At 41.2% G+C, this 25,630-nt stretch overlaps 1 protein-coding gene across 1 annotated transcript in view; it reads left to right on the top strand.

Moving 5' to 3' along the window:
* The first annotated feature begins 8,643 nt into the window (after window positions 1-8,643).
* The window catches only part of AKAP12 (A-kinase anchoring protein 12), a 104,775-nt gene continuing 87,788 nt past the window's right edge, over window positions 8,644-25,630 (top strand). Inside the window, 1 exon segment of the mRNA XM_042474987.1 lies at window positions 8,644-9,093. Within this exon segment, the coding sequence (XP_042330921.1) occupies window positions 8,947-9,093 (147 nt within the window). The 5' untranslated portion in view covers window positions 8,644-8,946.

Genomic DNA, 25,630 nt, shown 5'->3' with positions numbered 1-25,630 from the left:
AGTATCAACCATTTGACTTTTAGTTGAAAAAATAAACTGAATTAATGTATATATTTTACAACTTAGGGACAGTAAAACATCATCACTTTCTAAGATGTTGAAGCAGCTCCTAATCTCCCTAGACCTTATCTAGAAATTCAAATCCAAAAGTAGTAACATAGGAGCTGGCAGGCCAACCAAAACAATTTCATGCAGAGAGGGAGAAGGGAAAAAGATGGGAAGTATTTTTATCCTCTACTTTTTCCTACTCTAAATCTTATCAAGTAGGGCTTGACATTCTATAGCCATTCAGTTGACTATAAAAATAACATCAGTTGTAAGGGTACCTTTGAAAAAATGAGTGAATGGTTACAGGACCCAAATAGGCATATCCAGTAATCTATTTGCTATTAATAAAAGGGGAGAGGATGTTTTATCTATTGAAAAGATTGATGTCATCACTATTGTTTTATATCAGTAACAACTGTGCTTCTTGTTTAACCCTGGTGTTGCAGTCTAAGCACTGTTTTACAGTAACCTTCCCTGTATTTAGTATAGTTTGAGCTCCTTGTCAGGAGTATAAATGAATTAAATAAATAAATTCAAAATTGAATTCAGTGGGATGCAGCCACAAAACATTAAAAATGTACAGTTAAACTAAATGCCGTAAATCAAATCTGTAGGAGTTTGAATATTTGTTTGTTTGTTCAGTTTATATCCTGTCCTTTTCCTGAATAGAATCCAAGGCAGGTCAAAACATTAATTAAAATGTGATATAAGAATTAAAACCTAATTAAAAATATCTTCACATGTAGCTCTGCCACACCTTTAACACATCATTAAGTCATCTCTCTCTACTCTATTATACACTCACCCACCTACCACATATACACCTTTAGCAACTGTAGTCCCAAATCCAAACTGTTTTGCTAAATTAAATCTAAGGTTCTCTTAATTGTCTGTCCTTGACATATTTAGTCAGTTTTGTGTGTGTTCTTACAGAAGAGATTGGCAAGAAACATGTACTGTACAGTCAATTCTCCATATTTACAATTTCTGCATCCACAGATTCAATCATCCATGGCTTGAACATAATTATTTTTAAAAAATCCAAAAAGCAAACACTGCTTTTGACATTTTATATAAGGGACACCATTTTATTGCACAATTGTATATAATGGGATTTGAGCACCATGGATTTTGGTATCCATAGGAGGTCCTGGAACCAAAATCCAGTAGACACCAAGGGCCCACTGTATCAAGGTTCTTGGCCATACAGAGAAGATACTGTTCCATAGATCCATAAATTTTAGTGCTCAGTTTAATTTGCTGAGTACTGTCCAATTAAGATGAGTCCTTTTCATTCAATTGCACATGTATTTTGAGGTTCCAATAATATAGCTTAAAATGTGGCTTTCTTGGAGGAAAGGGTTCTCTTCATCTCTGTCAGCTGCAGCACCATGTTGTGGCACTCTTTAGTCTCATAGAAATTAATTCTGCTACTACATCCCAGAATTATAACCCTTTCCCTCTCTTTTTTCTCTCTTTCTTAGCTTTCTTCCCCCTTTCTTCTCCCCCCTCCAGTTTCTTTATCTTTGATTGCATATTATTTTGACTGCAAATTAGATTGTGATCATATTAATACAAATTAATCTTTAAATCATTTTGATATCAGTGTAACCATACCCAGACAATACTGTTAGATGATAACTCAGAATTCATCGTGTCTGACATCTTTTATTCCCCCACTTTGCTTCTGGCTATAAGGGCAATTATGCTACCCCATTTGCTTCCCAGCAGCAGATAGTCAAAGGCATTCTGCTTCAAGTATACATTCCAACAGAGGAAAAATAATGTAGGTAGCACTGTGTCCATCTTTGCTCACTTCAGTTTGCAGCACTTCTTCATGCTGCTTTTTTATATTCCTTACTTTCAATACCTCTTCATGCCCATGAAATCACAATTTCCTTACAACCAGAGAAGATTATGTTGCATCATTCTGTCCTCAAAAGTATATTAAACTGGGGTAAGGAATGGTATAACATTCAAGCAGGAGGGAGGGGAGACTAACTTTTTCTCCCATTTCCCCAGCATATAGATACTACTACTACTACTACTACTACTAATAATAATAATAATAGGATTTATTTATATGCCGCCCAATCACTGGGAATCTGAGCAGCAGGTCCAGTATTCTTCTCTCCCTCTGAGGCCTGGACCAAGGCAGATAGACTGGAGGGAGGGCTCTTCTTCTTCAGGCTAGCCCTGATGGAGCTGGGCCCGCCTATTCTCTCCCTCACAGGCTGAAGGATGACAGTTATGGAGGGAGGGCACTCTATCTTCAGGCTAGCCCTGATGGAGCTGGGCCAGCCTATTCTCTCCCTCAGGCCACTTTATTATATGAAGAACATGAAACAATGTTTAATAAATTGTTCTTGTAGTTGTTGTTTTTAACAATTATATCACTTTGAGCAGCAGAAAAACTCCATCCATGGATATCTTAAATGCCATGTTAAAGGAGCAAACTAGTGTGTGGCACTCAATGTATGCCCCACCCACCCCTTACTAAATTTAGTAGTGAACATGAATCCTAAACACATTAGAAAGTGTGTGGGTGTTAATAGTAGGGTTAGGGGACTTAATATTATCCTTTCTTCTACCAAAGTTGGTCTTAACACATCAGATAATTGTTGTTCCTATGGATGTAAAGCTCATGTCCACAGTGAGCTCAAGTAGACATTGCTAACATTCTAGTCCAGAGTGGTGACAGTTGGAGAACAGCCGTTAAAGACACAGAGGAAAGCACCAGGGAACAGCATCTACACAATGCAGAGGAGAGAAGATCTTTCTTCTGTGCTGTTGTAACAAACTGTCTAAGGATTGGTAAGTGTGTGCAGTGTCCACTAGATGTTTTGTGATGTACTGCGGGCGGCATTTAGATTTATCTCAAGGTCTACATGGTTGTTTGATGTGAGAGAATCATATTTAGAACTGGCATGTTACTGTTGCTGTCTTTACTTTCAGAGTTCACTTAACATTTTAGTTTCAGACATCATTTAACATTTTTTGCTGTTGTGTGCCTTCAAGTAATTTCCAGTTTATAGTGAACCTATATGGAGTTTTCTGCAGCTGAGAGAGGGTGTATGACTCGCCCAAGAGTTTTCATGGCCAAGCTGAAAACTGAACCCTGATCTCCAGCGTCGTAGTCCAACATTCAAATTACTACACCATGCTAGTGTAGTGGTTCAATTTGTTAAGACATTTATCCTTAATTAATGTGTTGAAAGAGGATTTAATTGTTTACCACAAATATAGGTGTTCTACAATACTAACACACATTTTGACCTATGACTGTATTATTTTTATTTAAGTGATATTTATTTGCATATTAGGACTTGTCAAGTGTGGTGGCTTCGTCTGACCTCAAAAGATAGTGCTGCATAAAACTGGACTGTTGATCAGTCAGATACTGTGTCTCTGCTTTCTCAGCACACTACACCTGAACAAATATAATAGACTAACACCTTTGAACCTGGTAAATATTAAGGATTCCAGTACCACTGAACTGTTGCTGTGCTACTTCTATAGCAAGCTGGGATGATTACTTGTCTGCAAAGCCACTGTTCCTCAAGGGAAACATTTTACTATTTTACCAAAATGGTGAAAGGTCTGGAAACCATGCTGTATGAGGAGCTGGTTAAGGGGCTGGGTATGTTTAGCCTGGAGAAGAGAAGGTTAAGGGGTGGCATGATGGCCCTGTTTGGATGGCCAACTGTCAGGAGTGCTTTGAACATATTCCTGCATGGCAGGGGTTTAGACTGGATGGTCCTTGTGGTGCCTTCCAACTCTATGATACTATGGAGCACTTCCCAGATGGCAGATCTTTTGCAACTCTTTTCAAATATCTAGACATTATCATATCTAGGAACTATCACAGTGAAAATAATTTCTTTTTAACACAAAGTCAGCTATGATGGGAAGTGTGAAATAATAATTGTCCTACATAAGATGCTGTGAAAATGTTCCTAGGTTATACAAGGAATGATGAGTTGGTGTGGAAAGACTAAGATTCATGTTATAAATAGTGTGTTTCACTCTTTCACAACTGTTCAAGGACAAAATACTACTAATACAAATGTTTGCCACTCATAAAAAGAGAATTATGTGGGGGGGGGGGGAGAAAGGAGGAAGAAAACTATAATACCAGTACTGAAGGATTACAAGTGATCAAAGTACTACAGAAAATCATAAAGATTTTAGAGATTTGAGATGTAATTTTTAGCAAAACATACTATGAAAAAAGCAGTGCCTCTCAATTCCTGATTTCTAAACACCTTTCTTGGAAAGAAATCTCATTTCTGTTGGTGGCACCTGCTTCCAAATAGGATTAAGACTGCATATCAGTGATCCAATTACCTGTTCTTGTTTTTCACATCCACTGTCTTTTTACCAGTGAATTATGCAATGGCAATGCATCTTGCAAATTTGCTTTGTAATGATAAGATCCTAATATTCCTACTCTTAGTTGTCTGTTCTAACATTCATGCTCTTAGTTGTATGTTCTGCTACAGTTAGTGGTTGGATGGTAGTGTTTTCAACATTATTTGTAATTGTGCTCAAAGTGGCATTCAAAATAACCAATAATGCCAATTAATACCGGCTGCTGTAGGTAGGGTTGCCATAATTGTCCACTATTACCAGGGACAAAATGTAGGACAAATAGCTGATATTTCAGAGGAAAGAACTAGGAAAATCACCTCTGAGTATGCCTTGCCCAAGAAAGCCCTATGAAATGCATAGGATCACCATTCATCAGCAGGCAATTTGAAGGCACATACAAACATATTATCAGTCTGTTAGGTATTTCTGCTGAAATCTGGCAGACGGAGCAATGCTGTCTTTGTAGGTTCAGCCTCTGTGATGGAGCATCAGCCATTTCCATAGTTCTGTCAGCTCACATAGCTAGAATGGAAGATGGGTGAAAAGAAGTTATGTTTCCCCTCCCATTGCCTCTAGTGGGAAGGAAGTACTATAATAATGCAAGGTCCCAGGCTAGCATAGTTAGGCCAGTTTTGTGGACATGTTGGAAAAGATGGGGTGGGTGGATAGACCATAGGTATCCACAGTTGTTCCCTGATACACACTTGTGATATGCCATATCACTCCTCAATGCCAATGGAACATCACCCAAGATAAATCAATGCCAAATTATCAGATTCCCACAGGTGCCTGGAGATCTTCTAGTGGTACGGTTGTCATCTCTCTCATCACACTGGAATGTCCCCATTATAGTAGTACCTATACTGCTTCCAGTGCTTTTCAGACAAATCTCCTTGCAAAGACAGGATTGCTTTCAAAAAAAGGAACTTTTCTTCTGAAATTTAAGTTTACTTTTTTTTAAAAAAAGGTGCAGTTAAATTCAGACACCCTGTAGACATAAAGTGGCAAACTGCCTATTACTCTGTTTGCATTTTCTCTGTGTTGTATTGTGGCAGAGCAATTGCTCCACATTTTACAGTAATGTCTTATGAATACATGGGCTCAAACCAACACTGGTACCATGGGAAAGGAATTTGAATTAATTCAGTATCAGGATACAAAACCCCAAGTTCCTTGTTTGGTTCTTTTCACCACTGTAACTTAACCTGATCTTGGAAATAGCATACGTAACCTGTTCTGCATGAAAAGAAATCAGTATATTTCCCGAGGGGTTGAGACTTTGCTTTTTTGGCTTCTTTTTTTGGTTAGCTTTCTGTCAAACAAAATCTCACTAATCAGGAACTTATGATGATTTGTAAATACTTCCTGAAATTCAGTGGAAGAAAACATATATTTTTAAAAAATTAAAATTAGATAAAGTCTGAAGTGCAAAATATTCTACCATTTGGTGGCTATTTTTCTTACATTAACACACATACTCACTGTGCAATATTCTAGCTATTAATCTCATTTAGATTGGACTCACTGAATCAATGCTATTTACATATATAACTCTTCACTTAAGGCTTCCCATTCCTTCAATAGGTCTACTCCAGTTGAGATTAGCAGCTGGATTTCAGAGAAAGAGTGGACAAAGTATGGTCCCATGGCCACACGTGGCCCTCCATGTCTGTTTTTGTGGCATGTGACCTTTCCAGACTCCCCAGACCGACTTTTGTCTGGTCCCTCTATAAGGATGAATTGGTTTATGTGGAAGCCTTCCAAAAGGGGGACTCATGCTAAGAGTTCCATTCCCATCTTTAAAAAAATACATTATCGTGTACAACATCTGTACATAATAATGTATAACTACATTCTTAGCTGTACATTTTATTTATCAGCTTTAATTATAATGTAAAAGAATTGCCATGATAGTGTTCATAAGCATAAACACTGTCAGACCAGCTCATTACTAGCTGCACATAATTCACACAATGTACAACTAGATATGGAGGAATATGTTTAACACATACTAAAACAAATATTATTCAAAAGGGATGGAATAAAGTACTCTTAGCACCCAAGGGATCATATAGTTCAGAGATCAATAGGAACTTGGAATACAGTGTGTTTTTATTCAGGTTTCTTTGTGCACATACTATTTAGACCTTGCACCAAAACATAATTTTTTTTAAAAAAAAATTGATACCGGGCATCCATTCAAATAGTTTGTGACTTGAACCTTCTGTGCTACATACAGCCCTAACATTCAGACTGATGCGAAAGTGATTTTATCTTTCAACATGGAGAAAATACAGCATTCCAAATATATTAATGCATATTATAGCCTCAGATTAGTCAGTGTAGCTTCCAAACTGAAGCTGTATTCTTGGTTCCTTGATAAACTTGTATGTGTCCAAGTGGACACCTAATCCTCATCTCTACTAGGGACCCAAAACCTAGGATTAGCTGTCTGCTTGGACACATCACAACTATTACTTTAAAAATGCCTTGCCCGGCACCTCCAAAGGTTAACAGAGGAATGAACAAAATCTGTAGACTAGACTGCAGTGCCGTAACTCAGGTTTTGTAGATAAGCATGGGTCTGCAGCACTCCTGGACACGAATGGTATAGTCATGTGTCATTCAGGAACAGCTCTAGAGACTGCGACTCAGCATAAGTGGCAAAAACATCCCAAGAGGGTAGAGAAGGGTACATATGTAGTAGTGTGGTACGGACAAGAACGGCAAGATGTTAGGCTTAGGCTTGGTGAAATACTTGATCAAAATGTTTGTTATTGCATGCCTTTGAATCATTTCTGACATATAGGACCCTAAGGCAGACCTGTCATGAGGTTTTCTTGGCCAGATTTGTTCAGAGGAGGTTTGCCCTTGCCTTCCTCTGAGGCTGAGAGAGTGTGACTTGCCGAAGGTCACCAAGTGGATTTCATGGCTCAGCTGAGAACCGAACCTTGGCCTCCAGAGTCTGAGTCAAACACTGAAACCACGCTGGCTTTCTTAGCTCTCGTGTTTTGGCCCTGAAACCTCAGCTCCTGGGTAACTCTGACTGCCGACCCTCTTCTTACTGTTGATGGTTGATTACCTAATAGTTTTAAAGGTATTTTAATATGATATTGTCAGGGGGTGGGGGAGGGAATAATAGATTGACACGGTAAGCCACCTTGATCCTGTAGGAGAGATGGGATAAAAATAAATAATAATAATAATTATTATTATTACTGTATCGCTGCTCAAAACTGTGCAGCACCACCTTGATATATGTGAATAATGTTAACACTGATGTGTAAATAACATACATATAGGATTATGTACTTTAGTATGTAGAAAAAAACTCAATTGTGTGTGTGTGTATATATATATATATATATATATATATATAGAGAGAGAGAGAGAGAGAGAGAGAGAGAGAGAGAGGTGTGTGTGTGAATAATAACAACACAGTCGGGCAGCTATTCCCGCCCTCTCCATGCAGCCTGAAAAGCAGGGCAGCCCCTGGTTTGGCTTGCACTGCCTGGGAAGCGGTGGACTTCGGGGTTGGAGGGATAATTATTATCAATATGACTCCCTGGCGATTTATGCCTGGCTTTGCTTTGCTGGAGAGGACATTTTAAAACAAACCCTCTCCTGGGTCTGAGGCGAAGGAGAGCTGAAAGCTGAAGGTCACTCCATCATCTCCTCCTCCTCCTCCCCCCATTTCTCCACTTTCCCGCCTGTTTCCCTCAGTAATGCCATTAAGCCCCATTAGTCTAGTGCCAAGGTCGGGGGAAGGGGAAAAGAGATGGGGAAAGTTGGGGGGGGGGAATGATAGGGTCCAGCCGCACTGCGGAGATAACCCGGTTTGAGCCCGCTTTAATGCCCTGGCTCAGGCTGTGGGATTTCTTGGGGGCGGGGCGTGGGTTCGCTCTGGCTGCCACAACCAACGACCTTTTTCTTGTGCCACAACCAAACCCCCCAGAAACCCACAGCCTTGAGCCAGGGCACTTAAAGCGGGCTCAAACCGGGTTATCTCCGCAGTGCGGCTGCAACCTAAATAGGAAAAGAGAGGGGAAAGAGAAGCCTCCAGGCTCTGGATTGGGGTCTGCCCTCTTCTTCCCTCCTCCCCTCCCCTCTTGCTGGACTCCAGGTTTGATGCTGCTGCAACTAAGGCGTGTCCGTCATGTGATGGAGCGGGAGGGAGGGGCCGGGCAGGAGATGGGCTGCTGCTGCTTCTTTCTTTTTCTCCTTCCCCCTCTTCTGGTTCTTCATTGTGCGTCCTTCCTCCTTTTCCCAGCCTTCTCCCCTAAAGGAGTTTGCAGAAAGCTGGGTGCTGGGTGCCTTCTTCACTCGCCGCCTGGGCGCTCCGCTGAGAGGCTGAGCCTTTGGAGGAGGAGGAGGAGGAAGAAGAAGAAGAAGGCGCAGCCGGCTGGACATCTTTATTAATCGCTGCGTCTCCTCCTCCTGCTCCTGCTTTCTTCTTCTCTCTGGGCGGGAAAGGCTTGGGGCTCTGGGCGAGAAGCACTGAGGGAAGGAGAAGGCAAAGGGGAAGCCATGGGGGCAGGCAGCTCTGCAGAGCAGCGGAGCCCTCAGGACGCAGCCCCCGAAGAGTCCCAGCCCAGCAGCCCCGAAGGGCAGCCCGCATCTGGGGAGGTGGCGGCGGAGGCGGCCCAGAGGGAGCAACCAGAGGAGCCCGCCAAGGTACGACCCTCCTTTTCCCGGACGCGTCCTCCACCCCGTCCGGGAGGCGTCCCGAAAGATCCTCCCTCAGAAGCCTGAATGGAGAGCCCTAGGAGTGCGGCTGAGCCTTTTTCCCCTGTCCTTCCACGATTTGGGGGAAGGTCCTCCATTTCGTGGGTCCCACTCTGTCCGCCGGAGGAGTCTGTCGGCTTCTCCTTTCCACCCCTGTCCTCCATTTTGCCTGAGGACCAGAAGCCCTCCTTCCCTTTCCGCGAGAAACTTTCCGACCCGCTTTCCAGGCACCTGTCTCCCGCAAGGCTATGGAATTCTGGGAGTTGGAGTATACTTCAACATACTCCAACTCCCAGAATTCCATAGCAAAGAACCAGAGAAAGAGTGAAAGCGCTGCCCAACCGGGCGATTGCTCCCCAATGCCTTCCATTGGGAGCATCCCTAATTCCCACTAGTCTGGGGCTTTCGTGGGGTCTTCTCCCGTGTCCTCCATTCAGGGCATGGCCAGAAAGCGAGGCCTCTTCCAGCCTTCCTTGGGGCCCTCGGCCTCCCCTCCTGCGGCGCCTTCTCCTCGGACTTCGGGGGCTGGGCGTGGCAGCGGCGAGGGCCAGGAGGACTGCGCCAAGAAGAGCCCCAAGTGCCCTTGGTCTGCCACGGGAAAGAGGAGGAGGAGGAGGAGGGCCTCCTTGCCTTCCCTCAGGGGCCCTCCATTGGGAGCATCGCTGAGAAGCATCCCCCAGGAGGAGGGCTTGGAGCCCCTTCCCCTTTCCACCCTTGTCCTCCATTTTGCAATGCCCGGCCCTCCTTTGCGGTGAGGTCCATGGGAACCAGAAGGCCTCCTTTTCCAGGACATGTCCTCCATTCCAACCTCCTCCTCTTCAGGAGGGATTCCAAAACCTCCTCCCTTTGGAGCAGGACTTAGAAGCAGGGATGCCTGTTTCTAGCTTTTCTTGGGGCCTGGCCCCCTTGAGTGTCCTCCCTCAGGAGCAGGGCCTGCATCCCCCCAAGTGGCTCTCCTCAGGCGCCTTCCTAATTGGCCCCTATTGGAGTGGCTCTTCTTCCCATTTGCTTTGCTCTGTCCCCTCCTGCGGGCAAGACATTGAAGTGAGTGTGTGTGTAAATGACAGCCACCAGCAGCCCTTTCCTTTTGTGTGTGGAAGGCCCCACCCTATGGCTGGAGGGTAGGGAGGGTGCTGTGTGCCAAGAGGAGCCTCCTGACTGCAGCCCTGCAGTCTGCTTGGTAGGACCTTCAGACAGGGCTGCTGCTGCATTCATTCCTTGCCACCTCTTCCCCTCTTCAGAGGAAGCAGGTGGGAAATGTGCCAATGCAGAGGGTGGGAAGGGGAGGGGAAGAAGAGGGAAAATAAAAACAAACCAGAAAACAGAGACAACACAGTCTAGCCCAGGTCCCATCATCTTTCCTGCCTTGATAAAAGTGCCTTCAAACCAGCTTCTCTCCTATCCCCCTCCCCTGTATCGACTTGCTTCAAAGTGTGGCACGTGTGCAGAATAACCGACTGGGCATTTTCCAGCATTGCACCTACATGACGGATGGGTATGCTTTGCTTGCCTGCTGTGGAGGTGGACTCGCCAAATATATGCCTGCAGTTTCTACAAGGACAAGTGTTCACAGGAGAAATAAGCCATACGTCAGACCAGTGATAGGGATGGGGGGGGGGGAAGGATCCATCCACTGCTCTCAAACAGCGGCTAGGGGTAGAATATGAATGTACTTCTGAAGGGCGACAGAAAATTGTAAAAAGTCCAAACATCTCTAAATGGGTTGGAAAGACCTGTCACGTTTTTTTCCTAGTACCTTTCTGACTCAGAGAGAGGATGGTTTCATACATAGTTTGGGTGTTTTGATGTTCAGTAGTGCGTAGTGAAGAGCCCGTGTAGCAGAGTGATTTGAGCATTGGATTACAGCTCTGAGATCAGGGTTTTTATCTTCGCTCAGGCATGGAAACCCACTGGGTAATCTTGGACAAGTCACAGCCTCTCGCTCTCAGGATGGCAAAGGCAAATCTTGCCAAGAAAAGCCTTTGATAGAGTCACTTTAGGGTCTCTATAAGTCAGAAATGACTTGAAGGCACACAGCAACAAATGTGTAGTTTTGCCTGTTGGGAATACTGATTTTGTTCACTATTTCATAATTTTAAAAGTAATTTAAATGTTTAAAAAAACCATAGGTAGGATCTTTCAAATACTGTACATACATTCCCCAGTGTAATGTGTGGGTGTTTCTGGATCTTGAGAACTAGTTGTGAGTTTGTTTTTGTGACCTTGTGGCTCCAGTTTTTAACTCCCAGCAAGAATTTTCCAGTTGCTGTCCTCTCGTAAACAATGCTGACAGTGGTATTTTTTAAAGTGTGTCTTCCAATGTCCCATTTCCAAAGAGAAAGGAAAGGAAAAAGAAAAGAAGTAGTGGGCAAACAGTCCTTTCTTGTGGGCTTATTCAGCTATCAAAATGTAACAGCAGAAATGATGAAATGTGTCACAAATATCTAACCATGATAATAAAATAATATTGGCTTCAGGCTTGAGAAAGAAAAGGATCTTGCTCAGAAGGTCAAGGCAGCATCTGCTAAGCTATGTGAACAAGTCTGAATTATTTACTATGTTTCAAATCCTTCTGAATGTTAACTTCCAGGAAGAGATTTAAGCATTTGTTTCCACATGAATCCAATTGTCAGGATAAGGGCAAACAATGCAATCATTTTAATATTAGTTCTGCTGCTCCCTAGAAGGGATAAAAACATTATGTTGTTAAAAAAAGTCTTTGATCAGTTATTTTAGCTGTTATCCAGGCAGTTAAAAAAAAAAACTTGCACTGAGTGGCTTAATCCAGGGTATTTTCTAATTCTGTGTCTTTGAGGGTATTCCAATGTTGGAATAATGCAGTTTGATACCACTTTAAGTGCTGTAGCTCCACCATATGGAATTCTGGGATTTGTAGTTTTACAAGGTCTTTAGCCTTTTCCGCCAAAGAGTGCAGAGTCATCCCCAAAATTTTGTAGGATGGAGCCATGGCAGTTAAAGTGGCGTCAAACTGCATTATTTATACTGTGTAGATGGCACCCTTGGATGGATATAAAAATCTTGCCATGCCCACAAAACCTTCCCAGGAGGATGTGTGGGTGCCAAAGCAAGGTTATTTTACAGGACTGAAACTCCCAGGGCCAGGAAACCTAATCACATGAAGGGGAATGTTTTTTCAAACCTTTACATGAGAGATGGCTGAATTTGGGGACATTGGTGACAGCTGACAGTGCCAAGCATGTCTATCTTGTAGACTGAGTTCTGTGTAACCTCTGAAACAAAATATAACTCTGGGGTACTAAAATATCCCATCTGCCTGAAAGAGAGTTGAGCAGCATTTTGCCTCCAACTAATAATAATGCAGTTGTTGTCTGGATGAAAAAAAAAATCAGCTGTGCCATACAGGTATAACTAATGCACACTTCCCCAAGCTGGTGCTGTCTAGATGTTTTTGGATATTAGTTCTCATTAGCCTTAACATGACCAATGGGAGCTGGAATTTAGAACATCAGGAGGGCATCATGTTAAGAAAGGCTGTACTAACAGGGACTTAATCTATTAAGTTCATAAAGAGATATTAGCCAGCAGCTAAAGGACCACAAAGTTTGATGAGTTGAGGAGTAGGTGCAATGAACAATTTCAAACCATTACCTGACTCTGCAGGCTTATGTGCTTTCTCCACCATCAGGATCCTTGCCCAGCCAGCCCAAGAGTCAAGAACTAGACTTATTTCCTTGTCTACCAAGAATGTTCCCCACTGAAAACAGTGTTTAGGGCCGGAGAGTAAAAAGAGTCTCAACACTGTGCCTCATTATACCTCCCTACTCCTACTAAAGTCACCCAGAGATCTGTAGAATCAGTCTGAGAGCTTATTTGCTCTATATCACAAGATGGGAAGTATGCAGCTGTCCATATGTTATTGGACTCCAGCTCCAAGGATTTCTTATCAAAGGCTGTGCTCTCTAGAGCTGCTAGGAGTTACAGTTCAGCAGCCTCTCAGTGATCACACAGTTCCCATTTCTGCTATACACAGAAACTACTACAGTGGTACCCCGGGATACGAAATACCCATGTTACGAAATTTCCGGGATACGAAAAAATCCCATAGGAAATAACTGTTCCGGGTTACGAAGGTTATTTCGGGTTACGAAGAAAATTTTGGTGCTTTTCGGCGCTTTTTCGCACGAAATCGCGGCTTTCCCCATTAGCGCCTATGGCATTTCAGCTTGCGAATGCTTTTCGGGTTACGAAAGCGGCGGCGGAACGAATTAATTTCGTAACCCGAGGCACCACTGTATAAACTGTCATTGCTAAATACTGTGGAATTCTTGGATTTGTAGTTCAAGGTACGGTACTTAGAATTCTCTGTTAGAGAACTCCAGTGCACTTCTCTGAATTCTACAGCACCCGAGTTCTCAGGTAGAATCTTTAGTGCCTCACAAAACTTCAAATCCCAGGATTCCATAAAATGGTGCCATAATAAAGTTGTGTCAAACTTATGTAAAAATATAGTATTTATATTTTAAAAATCCACCTAGACCTGGCCTTAGTTTTTAGCAATGGCCAATCAGATGTTCTAGAGAACTCACAAGCAGGCATGAATGAAATAGCCTACCACCATTGTTTCAATATCTGGTTATAACAGATAGACCATATTTAAATGTGGAGGTTCTAGCTGTCATTTAATGGACTCAGCTTCCATGTATTTCTTTAAAAATTACACAGATGTGTAAGGATAGATCTAAAGCTTCCAGGCATGCAGACTACAGCTTATTTCTTTGCATACCAGCTCAAGAGTAAACCTGAGTACTAATTTCAAACATAAAAAGTAGAGTTTAGCTATATGTATATTTACCCTGAGATTTAAATACCTGTCTCTTTTCATACTGAAAGAATGTAGTATTTAGAGTTTAAATGCCTTTACATATCCTCACATTTCTTATCAGTGATCCAGAGATAACCACAGTGCTGGAGGGAGAAGGATCAAGCCCTGCTGAAGATATTTCAAGGCTGAATAGGGAATCCCTTTCAATTGGATCCAGAGCTTAACCCTATAAACTGTCATCTAAGCTAGCAAACACTGCCCTGTCTTGCAATGAATTCTATCAGTTATTTAATGTTTGGGTAGATAAAGATATCAAACCTAATGAACCTAATTTTGGGAGGGAGAAGACCAATGAGGAGTAATCAGATCATCCAATGTTGAGGGCAGTCAACAGATTTTATTTGCTTGACAAGGTTGTACACATTGCCTCATCTTACTCTCCCGCCCCCTGCCCCCCATAACAAATAATTGCTGTTGAGGAAAAGTGGAAGCATGCATTTTGTAATGTGCTGTTGGAGTAGGGATGCCTCTGTCTTCAATCCATGATGATCCTGGTGTCTCTTATGTGAAGCATAATTTACAGCGCTTTATAAATAAAGGTTAATAATAATAATAACAACAACAACAATAATAAGCATGTTTGTCTTTCCCAGCCTGCAGCTTATTTACTATGTCTAATAAAATGCAGTGGGATATACTAGAAAGGAAGATAATTGTGAACTGTTTCTTAGAATGTGACAGAAAGTTGGAATTAATGTGAGGAAACCTGCTTTTATATATGTGGATTAGCAAGTACAGAATATAATAATAAATAATAGTTTATTTATATTTCCCACCTCCCTACGGATCGAGGCAGGATTACATCCAATAAAATAAATACAGATACACATACAAATATAATTACAATTTACAATCAATAAAATACTAACATTATGAATAAAATAACATAGGAATCATGACAGCATAATAATCATAGTCTAGGAAGTGGAGCATTTTATTTTAATAGAGCTCTTATACAAAGTCAGGTGGGTAAGCCCACTGGAAGAGATCTGTCTTAAGTGCCTTCTTGAAAGCATCCAAGGTAGTAATAAGACGGATCTCTTCTGGTAGGCCGTTCCACAATTTGGGAGCAGCAGCAGTAAAAGCTCTATGAGAAGTTGTTGTTAATTTAACCTTTTGATGTTCTAAGAGGTTCTTCCCTGATGTTCTGAGAGTGCAGGCGGTTGCTATACTGGGGATATGAGCTGGTGATTGTTGTACTAGGGAATATGGGGAGTAATGGTTGTTTATAGATAGTTAATTTGTATTAAGTACTTTAGTAATTAAATAATCTTAAATATGCATTGCCGAATAACATGGGAGGACATACCATTTTCAACAAACAAGGCACACACAGTTGCCATGTTTCCAGAAGTGCAGATGCAGTAGGATGAAAATGGTTTTTGTCAGAAGCAGAATAGACCTAGTGTTCCAGTGTCTGTTATCTCTGATGTCTCAAAGTTAGTTTTTGTTAGCATTATCCTTATTCTGGAAACAGGAGCTAAGTTTTCACCTGAAAAATTTGTGCACAGTTAATGCTAAATCTGTTCTGTTCATGTACTACCATAGTACTGGAAAAAACATTATTTTCTTTGGGTGCTTTTCCCCCTGTCCCCGATCCTGGTCCCTGTCACTGTTTTATTGAACTCCTATGTTACCCTGGCTCAGGGGTAGGCAACCTTTTGGAGCCGGGGGCCAGGTTGGTGTCCCCCCGACAAGTCGGGGGGCCGAAGCCGGGGGGTGGAGCTTCCACCTCCAGGGCGTGGCTGCATGCTGGGGGCGGAGCTTCCACCCTCCGGGGCGGAGCCACTCTCCGGGGCGGAGCCTCTACCAAAGCCCTGCAAGGAGGAGGAGGCGTGTGCCCGCCCTCTCCTCCTCGGTGCCTTTCTGGACAAACACCCCCAATCTGCATTCCAAAACACACACAACAGCACAGTTGTGCATTTCACATGGCTTTACTTAACATGGCCTCTTGCATATTTCAGAGGCTTATTCCATAATCAAACCCCTTGGGTTTAACACTTAGCATGGTTTAACATGGCTATGCATATTGAACATGTCAAGGTGGTTTCACCGTTCTTGGACCAAGTGTACTTCTCAGAAATGTGTACTTGGTTAAGGGACTTTGGTTTTTCTTCACTGCGCATGGGTTTGTAAAAATCACAGCAATTTACACTGGCCTTGCCCCAGAGGCTTTCTGATATCAATATTGCCATTAAAGAACCAAAAACACACAGAAAAGGCACTTTGGAAAGTCACACTCTCTTGGCTTCAGAAACAGTGCGTGCATGCCTCTCAAGCTGACTCATATCATTATCATTGTCATCATCATTATCACCACCACACTATCATTGTCAAAGCAAGGGAGACTTGTTAGCATTAAAAGCACACAAAACACACTTTGCAAGTCACACTCTCTCGGCTTCTGAAACAGTAGTTGCATACTTCTCAAGCTGCATCATCATCATCATCACACTATCATTGTCAAATCAAGGGAGACTTGTTAGCATTAAAAGCACACAAAACACACTTTGCAAGTCACACTCTCTCAGCTTCTGAAACAGTAGTTGCATACTTCTCAAGCTGCATCATCATCATCATCACACTATCATTGTCAAAGCAAGGGAGACGTGTTAGCATTAAAAGCACACAAAACACACTTTGCAAGATCACACTCTCTTGGCTTCAGAAACAGTGCCTCCATGCCTCTCAAGCTGGCTTATATCATCGTCGTCATCATCATCATCATCATCATCATCATCATCATCATCATCATCACCACACTATCATTGTCAAGCCAGGGACACTTGTTAGCAATTAAAAATAACTGAAAATAAAACAAAAAAACCCATCTGGCCTCTGGCCACTCACCACCTTCTCTTCCTCTCTCTTCGTCCTCCTCCTGCTCTTCCTCCTCCTGCTGCCCCCTCTTCCTCCTCCTGCTCTTCCCTGTGGGGAGGCGGGGAGGGCCGCGTGGGGCCGCGTGGAGCCCCGCGGGGAGGCGTGGAGGGCCGCGCGGAGCCCTGCGGGGAGGCGGGGAGGGCCCCCTGCCGCCCTTGGAGCGCTCCTGGAGGGCCCCAGGGGCGGCAGCGGGCCCCCCAGAGGCCCCCTGCCGCCCTCGGAGCCCTCCTGGAGGGCCCCAGGGACGGCAGCGGGCCTCCTAAAGGCCCGCCGCCGCGGCTGCCCATCACGGCTTTTTGCCGCTCTGGGCGCCGCCATTTTGGGTGGCAAAATGGCGGCGCCCATAGCCCCAGAGGCTGCTATGGGCACCGCCATTTTTTTGCCCAAAATGGCAGCGAAGTCTCGTGCGACCTCAGGTGAGGTTCCGCGAGACTTCGCCGCCATTTTGCCGCCCAAAATGGCGGCGCCCAGAGCGGCGAAGAGCCGTTACGGGTGGCTGCGGCGGCAGCGGCAACAGCACCCGGGGGCCAGGCGGCAGGCCTCCGCGGGCCGCATCCGGCCCGCGGGCCGGAGGTTGCCGACCCCTGCCCTGGCTTAACAGTTAGGATTTTGTTTTCCTTTTGAAGATTTTAATTTCTTTTAAACCACATTGGACTTTCCCATGTACTGAATCCATCTGTATTTTGTTCACAGCAACAGTACTTTAGTTAAGTACTACAGAACTTATTGAAAATCTTCTTTAATATAAATTCTTTTAATAAAATGAACATCTTGAATTGTGCATATAGCAAGATCATTCCCTCACCACTTTGGATACTTTGAAAAATAACCCACATTAAGTAGCATTTTGCAAATAATTTGGCAAATGCAGCACAGAAGTCAAATCATAATTCCTGATTCTGTTACAAAATTCTGCAGCCTGACAAAAGTTTTCTTTTACCTTTGCTTCATGAAATGGCTTTTATGAAAAAGTCAGAAGTTGCTTGAGCCTATTAAACTTGATGAGTTAAGCACACTCATCCCATTCCTGAAGGGAAAGCATCTTGCAATAGTGGAGGTTGGAGCAGAAGAACCAATGCAAAGTCTTTCCCATCAAAAGAAATGGTGGTAACAACTGCACTATTTGAAGTTATTTGTTGTTGTTGTTGTTGTTGTCTGCCTTCAAGTAATTTCTGACTTATGGTGACCCTAAGGCAACCCTATAACAGGCTCTTCTTGGCAAGATTTGTTAAGAGGTGATTTATCTTTGCCGTGCTCTGAGGCTGAGAGAGTATGACGCCCAATTTCCCTGGCTGAGCAAGGATTCGAACTCTGGTCTCCCAGTGTCCATGTCCAATGCTCAACCTGTACTTCATGCTCACTTTCTTATTTATTTTATTATTTATTCTCCTTTATTTATATAGCACTGTAGATTTACACAGCACTGTACATACAAACAATAAAATCGATAAAAATAAAACCTGCCAATGGCATACATTCTACAAAATACATGTAAAACAACAGATAATGATACAAGATAGAATTAGATAAAAACGCAGACAACAAATTAAAAAGAACAAATATCAAATATTAGATCTCAGGTAAACATTCACACAATGCCTAGGAATGCTTTACTGAACAATATACAGTAGTCTTCAACTCAGTTTTGAAACTAGTTAAAGAAGTGGTGACCCATGCTCATTGGGGAGAGGTTCCAGGAGTGAAAAGGGACAGATCTGGGATGAGGCAGTGAAAATCCTAGGCTGGTACAGCAGACCTTGACTATGATATATATCTGTTTCAAATCAGAATTTTCTAGAATTTGTTTTGATTTTAGCTATTGTATATAATAACATTTATCTTTTGAGGGACAGGATAAGTACTGATGTCAAACTCACTGTTTTGGTGTCAACCTCTACCATGTGTTAACAATTATACATTTCTTCACGGAATTAAGTTCAGTTGAATTCAGTGGGATTTGCTGTCAGGTGAGTGCATGTAGGATTACAGCCTAATACACTAATCTTCACATTTGTCCAGAATGTAAGAGTATACTATTACGTTTGTTTTCCAATTACAGTGATAATAGCAGAATTAATATTTAATGCTAATGTACCTATTCAGGCTTTTAGGATCCTATTTTTGCTCATTCAACTGAACAGCAAAATGGAAGGAAGTAATTTAGCACTTACCTTTAGCCTTTTCCTTTTGATCGTTGTTCTTCAAGAACAAATAGTTCTGATGTGTTGTATCAGTGCCGCAGGGCTAGAGGTGCTGTAGGTTTGTATTAACACCATCAGACTACACACTGCATTGAAAACTGGCTTCATTAAAAAAAGGGTATGATTTTCACATTATATTATTAGAAATGGGCATTGTGAAGGGAAAATTGAAGAGGAAATTGAAATATGCATGATTCTCTTAAAATCAAACCTAACACTACCTCTGCCTGATCCTTTCTTCATTTTTTTTTGAAAAGTCTGAGGTCCCTGAGAGAAGCAGAAGTTGTGCCCTTCATGTTTTCACTTCTGTGCCTACGTGGAGCTGCCTAGAAACCCACTGGAGAAATGAATACACCAGGCCCAACAGTGGCTTCTTTTCAGTTGTTGTTGTTGTTGTTGTTGTTATTATTATCCTTTATTTATGAAGCGCTGTAAGTTTACACAGCGCTGTACATACAATCTTTTTAATTAGACGGTTCCCTGCCCTCGGGCTTACAATCTAAAAAGACAAGACACAGAAGGAGAAGGGAGTGGTGGAGGGAAAGGGTAAGAGGTCCAGCAGTTCCTCTCTACCTCCGAGGCCTGGACCAAGGCAGATGGACTGGAGGGAGGGCTTGGCTTCATAATGGATGGTTCGGAAGTCTGCTGCTTAGTGATTGATGATGGTGTTAACAAAAAATTATTAATCCACTTTAAAAAAAGTACCGTTTCCATTAGTTAAGTTTAACCAAAGTTTAGCAGGTTTGGACAAAATTACAATACCAGTACTATCATAGTTTTATCTTGGTTTTTTTTAAACTCTTTAACTTATTTGCATCTGTGTATTAGTTTGTAGCAAAAACATTAAGGTATTTTATTCACTATTCTGGGGGAAATCATATTCTTCTACAATTTAGCTAGCTGTTCTAAGTCTTCTTCCTAATATGGACATGTTTTTCCACATTTTGCAATTGTAACTATATATTATCTTGACATATTTTCCTTAAAATAAAAAACCATTTTATAAACAGAGAAACTTGATTTATGCCCTAGGATGGTATGAGAAATAACCATTCTTATACCTCTTCTCAACTGCTTATTAAACTTCTTTTCACTCGATGCATGTGAGGTCCTAGATACTGAGGGTATTAATTTAATTTTAGCAGAGGAATGATAAAAGATATGTCTTCAAAGGAATCACTAGAAAAAAGCAACCCTTCTTCCTAGATCTTGATAAATGTTATAGCAGGTTAGCCTCCAAAGGTAGTGAGGATCAGGCAGAATCTTCTTTCAAGTGATATGGAAGCCATTTGTGCCACGATTCTGTCCCTTCTGTTTCAGTTGTGTCCTTCAAAAAGGAAGTCCACAGTCTGAGAATCACTGGGTCCATTTGAATGACACAGATAATCAGGATTTTGTGGGAGTCCTGGCATGTCAAGAAGAGTAGCATAAAACAAACCCTGTCTTGTGTCATCCAGCACATGTCTGATTCTCCTCACTGTTGTGTTCTACAAACAAAGAAAAGGAAGAATGTAGGGTTCCCTCCTCCCCAGATTTATTTCTTAGGTTTGTGGGAGGGTGCAAACCAAAGAAGAGACATGCCCACTGCCAGGTGACAGAATAAACCAACTGTGGAGCAAAGTTCTCTGCTTTGTTCAATTGCTCCCACTGAATGCAAGGGTAATCAAGTAGTGTGCAGAAGAGTTTTGCTCATTCATGACATACCATTTCACCCTTTGACATTTGTGTGTCATGCAAATGTACCCATTCCATTAGTGAATAAATAAGAAATTAATGTTACTGAGTTGTCATTTCTTAAAATACTGTATATGTATTCTAATGAAAGTAATTGCCAAGTAAAGCTTTGAGTTTATCTGAATATAACATATGAATTACACCTTTTATTTCACTTAATTTTAAAACTCATTAAATATTTCAGTACAGGAATCCCCACTTTTCAATGCTTAACTTTTCAGTAACTTGCTCTTTTGATGCTTGCATGTTATGTACAATTATTCAAAACTATCTGAGAAAAAAGTTCAGCTATTTATACAGCACATAAAATTTACATAACATACTTACCCAGTTTTGTTAACCAAATGTAAGTCAAATAAATATGTCAAATTATATATCTGTTAATGTAGGAAAGTGGAATGTCTTCTGATTCAAATCCTGTATCAGTGTGCACATATTTACCATAATTTACTCTGTATCCCTTCAAGTAATTTCTGACTTATGGCGATTCTAAGGCGACCTTATCATGGAATTTTCTTGGCAAGATTTGTTCATAGAGGGTTAGCATTGCTTTCTTCAGAGGCTGAGAGAAAAAGACTTGTCCAAACTCACCAGGTGGGTTTCTGTGGCTGAGTAGGGATTCAGACCCTGCTCTACCAGAGTTCTAGTCCAAAACTCAAACCTTACACCACCTTGACCATATTAGTTTGTAGTAATACTTAACACTGAAATGACTCAGTATTTTCAGTTGAACTAAAGGACTTATCTTGTAGGAACTTCCTTGCCAACAAAATCAATTTTATTCTTTCATGGGAAAACAATGGTGTGGACAAGGGATATGATAAACATCATTCTTTGTGATTGCAGCGCTTGTGAGGGAGGTATCTCAGTGACACTGCTGCAGATTATGGTTTGTATCCACAAGATTATAGATTCTGTGTCCATAAAAGTAGTCCTGGCTTGGTATTTAGGTATGTGTTTTATATATCATGAACAAGCAGAAAGAGGACCCATATTACTGAGTTACAGATAATAGATTATATGCAAAGGAATGTGAATAAAAGTCCCATTTATGCAATGGGACATTCTTTCTGTTTCATCTCTAATATAGACCCTGACAATAATTTCCTGACTCTCTGAAGGGGCTTTTTAAATTGTTCATGAGGCTGTAATGGAGAGGAATGGATGAGAATTCTTATCGTGTGAGCTTGTGTAATTTCAGATATAACCCTTTTATGGAAATGAAATGTATAATGTAAACCAGCCTTAAGTCTTTTCAAATATTTGTGTGAATGTTATCTCTGTAGAGCCATAGTTATTTTGCATGTGGCATGTATGTTGGCAAAGTGTTAACCGCAAAGTTCAGCACAGTCTTCAACCAAACAGATTTCATCTCAAATGCTTTATAAGCATCAATGAAGTAAAACGGATAGGATTATCTTTGGTTATCAGGAATCCTATTAAGCAGATTGTTGTAACATAAGCAGGATTTAGCGAAGTTTCTTTGTTAATCTATACTGTGAATCAGCTTCTGTGTTCCTGTTTCTTATGTAGTAAGATAGGAATGCATGCAAAAACTAAAATGTATTCAAAACCTAGTCCCATAATCTTGGAGAGAGCAAGAAGTGAACAGAACATTTAAAACCGTCTAACTAAAAAGATTGCATGTACAACGCTGTGTAAATTTACAGCGCTTCATAAATAAAGGTTAATAATAATAACAAAGTGTCTGACATTCAACTGAAATTCAAATTACCTGTCTCTTGGAATATGAATGAATAACCATTCTAGGGTTAGAAATACTGTACAATTAATTGTGTACAAAAAAAAGTCTGTTTTCTTAAAACTGGAAATACTTTTAATAGGCAGGGTACCTGTGCAGCCATTTATGACATAATACAACTCATGGGCCAGCATTCAGCTGGGTCTTTATGCGCACTAAATTACGAGTGGATGAGGTATTATAGTTTCCAAAGCTCATGAAAGAAGTATCAAATATCTCCTTGTGCAATCATAAGTGCATGGCTGTTCAATTTGCCCTACTGATCAGGCACACAAATTGATCCCCTCTTCCCCCCCAAGCTGAGAAGGCCAATGCTTGGCCCATGTGGTGATGCTGGAAGGTTCCAGCAGATGCTAGTACAGTCCATAGCTGTTCCAACTGTGTCTTTATCCTCCTCCTAAACCTGGGATCCAGCCTAACTGGACTTTTCACTCTGCCAGCATTATATTGGAATTCAGCCTTGATTTGTGTCCTTGTTCTGATATTGGAGATTAAGGTAGAGGAACTTGTGGTATATGGAACATTGTGACCAACATATCATTGGTGACATGGACATGTAATTGTACTGTTTTTAATCTTGTAAACTGCTCTGAGTCCCAGTTTTGGAGAAAGAATGGGATATAAATATAATAGTAATAATAATAATAACAACAACAACAACCAGACGATTCATAGGAAGTGAATCATTTGTGCCACTCTTCCCTTGTCATCTCTTAAAATTATAATAATATTGTGCATGCCATTCTATTAGAAGACTGAAAGATAGTATTAGGTATAAAAGGTTCTGCAGTACTTTTTTTTACAGGGTTCTACAAGAAAGTGTCTTCTTACCATGCATGAATCAAAAGGCCTTTTTTTATTTGTGCATATGCATGGGAATGCAATCCCAGATAATGGAAATGGTATGAATTCTATTGAAAATATGCAGTAGTAATGAATTTTATTTTAAGCTCAATTGTGGTAGTGCTTTTTGAATGAATTTCTGTGACTTTCATTCTATATGAAGTGTTATCCATATTAGACAAAACCTAGACTATGATATCTATTCTTAAATTTGCAAGAATTATCAGTTGCCAGCAATTTCCACACTCTAAAGGAACTGTGATTGATAGATAGTCTTTCAGGGATGAGGAAGAATGCTGAGAATGCTTAAGTGCTCTTGAAAATAGGTCATGGTTTAATAAAGCTTTACAAAAGTGAATGAAGGTTCCTGTGATCCTTGAAGCCTACTATTAATCTACCTGCTTAATTTATAAATTGTAGAGAGGGTGATTGAATCAATCCAGTAAACTTCAAGAGATACAGAATATGGTATTGGCCAGGGTTATAGCAGGTTATGGTTTTGTTTTTATCAGCTATTGTGAATGCAGTTAATTTTTTAAAAAAAGTTTTGTAAGTTAAATGCATTTTTGCAGTATCAACTTTGCCTGAAAAAACTGTTTTATTTTCAAGTAGAACTGATGATTGAGGTATCATGTGTTAAAAAGAAATAGCTGCTGCACAGGGACCAAGTCTAGATTGTGACTAGAGTGCAAGATAGATTTTAAAAACGTCATTCTCTACATACCATTTTGGTGTCCAAACCCATTCCTATTGCTGTATTGACATAACTGAGGGTAATTAATACCTTGGAGGTTGATTTTTAGTCCACCTTTTCTTTACCAATAGATTGCAATACAATTCTGGCCCAAATAGGACTTCCCTCTCTGTGTGTGTCCACCTTCTGTTACAGAACAAATGAACAAAAAGTGGTTTGTCTGTTTAGGCCCAAGGTGATATATATTTACATGTAACAATGTTTAGGGTTCCATTCTGATTTATCTTTATATTTTTTCACTGTGCCATTAAACCTAATTTGAAAATTGCTATGCATCCCTGACTCTATTTCGTCTCTGCCCTGAGATGGAGAGTCACATGGATAGCTATGCCAAACAGGAGATACAATGTCAGCACTGTCATCACACACCCCAAGTTATTCCTGTGTTAAGACTTAGCTTGAGGTCTAATGCAGCACCTTGTGAAGCCTTGTTGGAAGGAGAAGTGACAGTGATACGATACAGATATGTAGCATTCTGGTTTGGTGTAAAAGTTGAAAGCATTCATCTTTTAGGGGTGCAGCTACACTGTAGAAATAATGTAGTTTAACACCACTTTAAGTGCTATAGCTCCACTATATGGAATCCTGGAATTTAGAGTTTTATAAGGTCTTTAACTTTTTCTGCCAAAGAGTGCTAGTGCCTCACAAAACTACAAATCCCAATATTCTGTAGGATGGAGCCATGGCAGTGGTGTCAAATTGCATTATTTCTACAGTGTAGATGCACTCTTAAGATTCAGCCCCTTAGACTGCATTTTAGCTGCAGAATACAGAGTTTGTGTGCATACGTGCTCATGTGCATACATATGTGTGTAAATCTACATTTCTTAGAGCTCATTTTGAAAACCAACTTTACTATTTACAGTATTTTTTTAAAAAAATTACATCCCTGTTTGAACCCCAAGGTTGTCTACTGTGGGTGGAAGACCTTTGCTGTGGTCCCAGAAGGAGCCCCTACTGAATTGACAGGGATTCATCCTACACACCCTTGACCCACAATTTACTGCATTCAGTAGGCTGCACTGCTCCTACTGAGAGGGACTGCAGAGGCTGTTGTGGGGAGAGATTGAGGAGAATTCCCCTTCTTGCAGTGCAATTACACATGCCTATATCTTAATCCAGCCCATTATACTGGACATCTACTTTAAAGCCTTGATGTACTGCAATAATACATTCTATGCAGGAGAAATTCTTTACATTTTTGCACTAGTGAGGAAGGAATGCTTTAGGATTAAGTCTCAACAGGTGACACAAATGCTCAAATTACTTGGGGATTCACTACCACACCCCACCTCTCTGGGATGAATGGTGTTTGATTTAAGCAGCTTTATTACTAATAGAGGGATTATCTGTTACGTAGCTACAATGTTTTGGGGCATTATAGCTATTTAAATACTTTGCTGCTGCAGTTGTGGGGAATCTGCAGTGCTGTCATGATCAGTGGCTAT

Source organism: Sceloporus undulatus, chromosome 1 (assembly GCF_019175285.1).
Source record: "Sceloporus undulatus isolate JIND9_A2432 ecotype Alabama chromosome 1, SceUnd_v1.1, whole genome shotgun sequence".
Taxonomy (NCBI): domain Eukaryota; kingdom Metazoa; phylum Chordata; class Lepidosauria; order Squamata; family Phrynosomatidae; genus Sceloporus; species Sceloporus undulatus.
The sequence above is the reverse complement of the archived record's forward strand: the minus strand, read 5'-3'. Positions and strand labels throughout refer to the sequence as shown.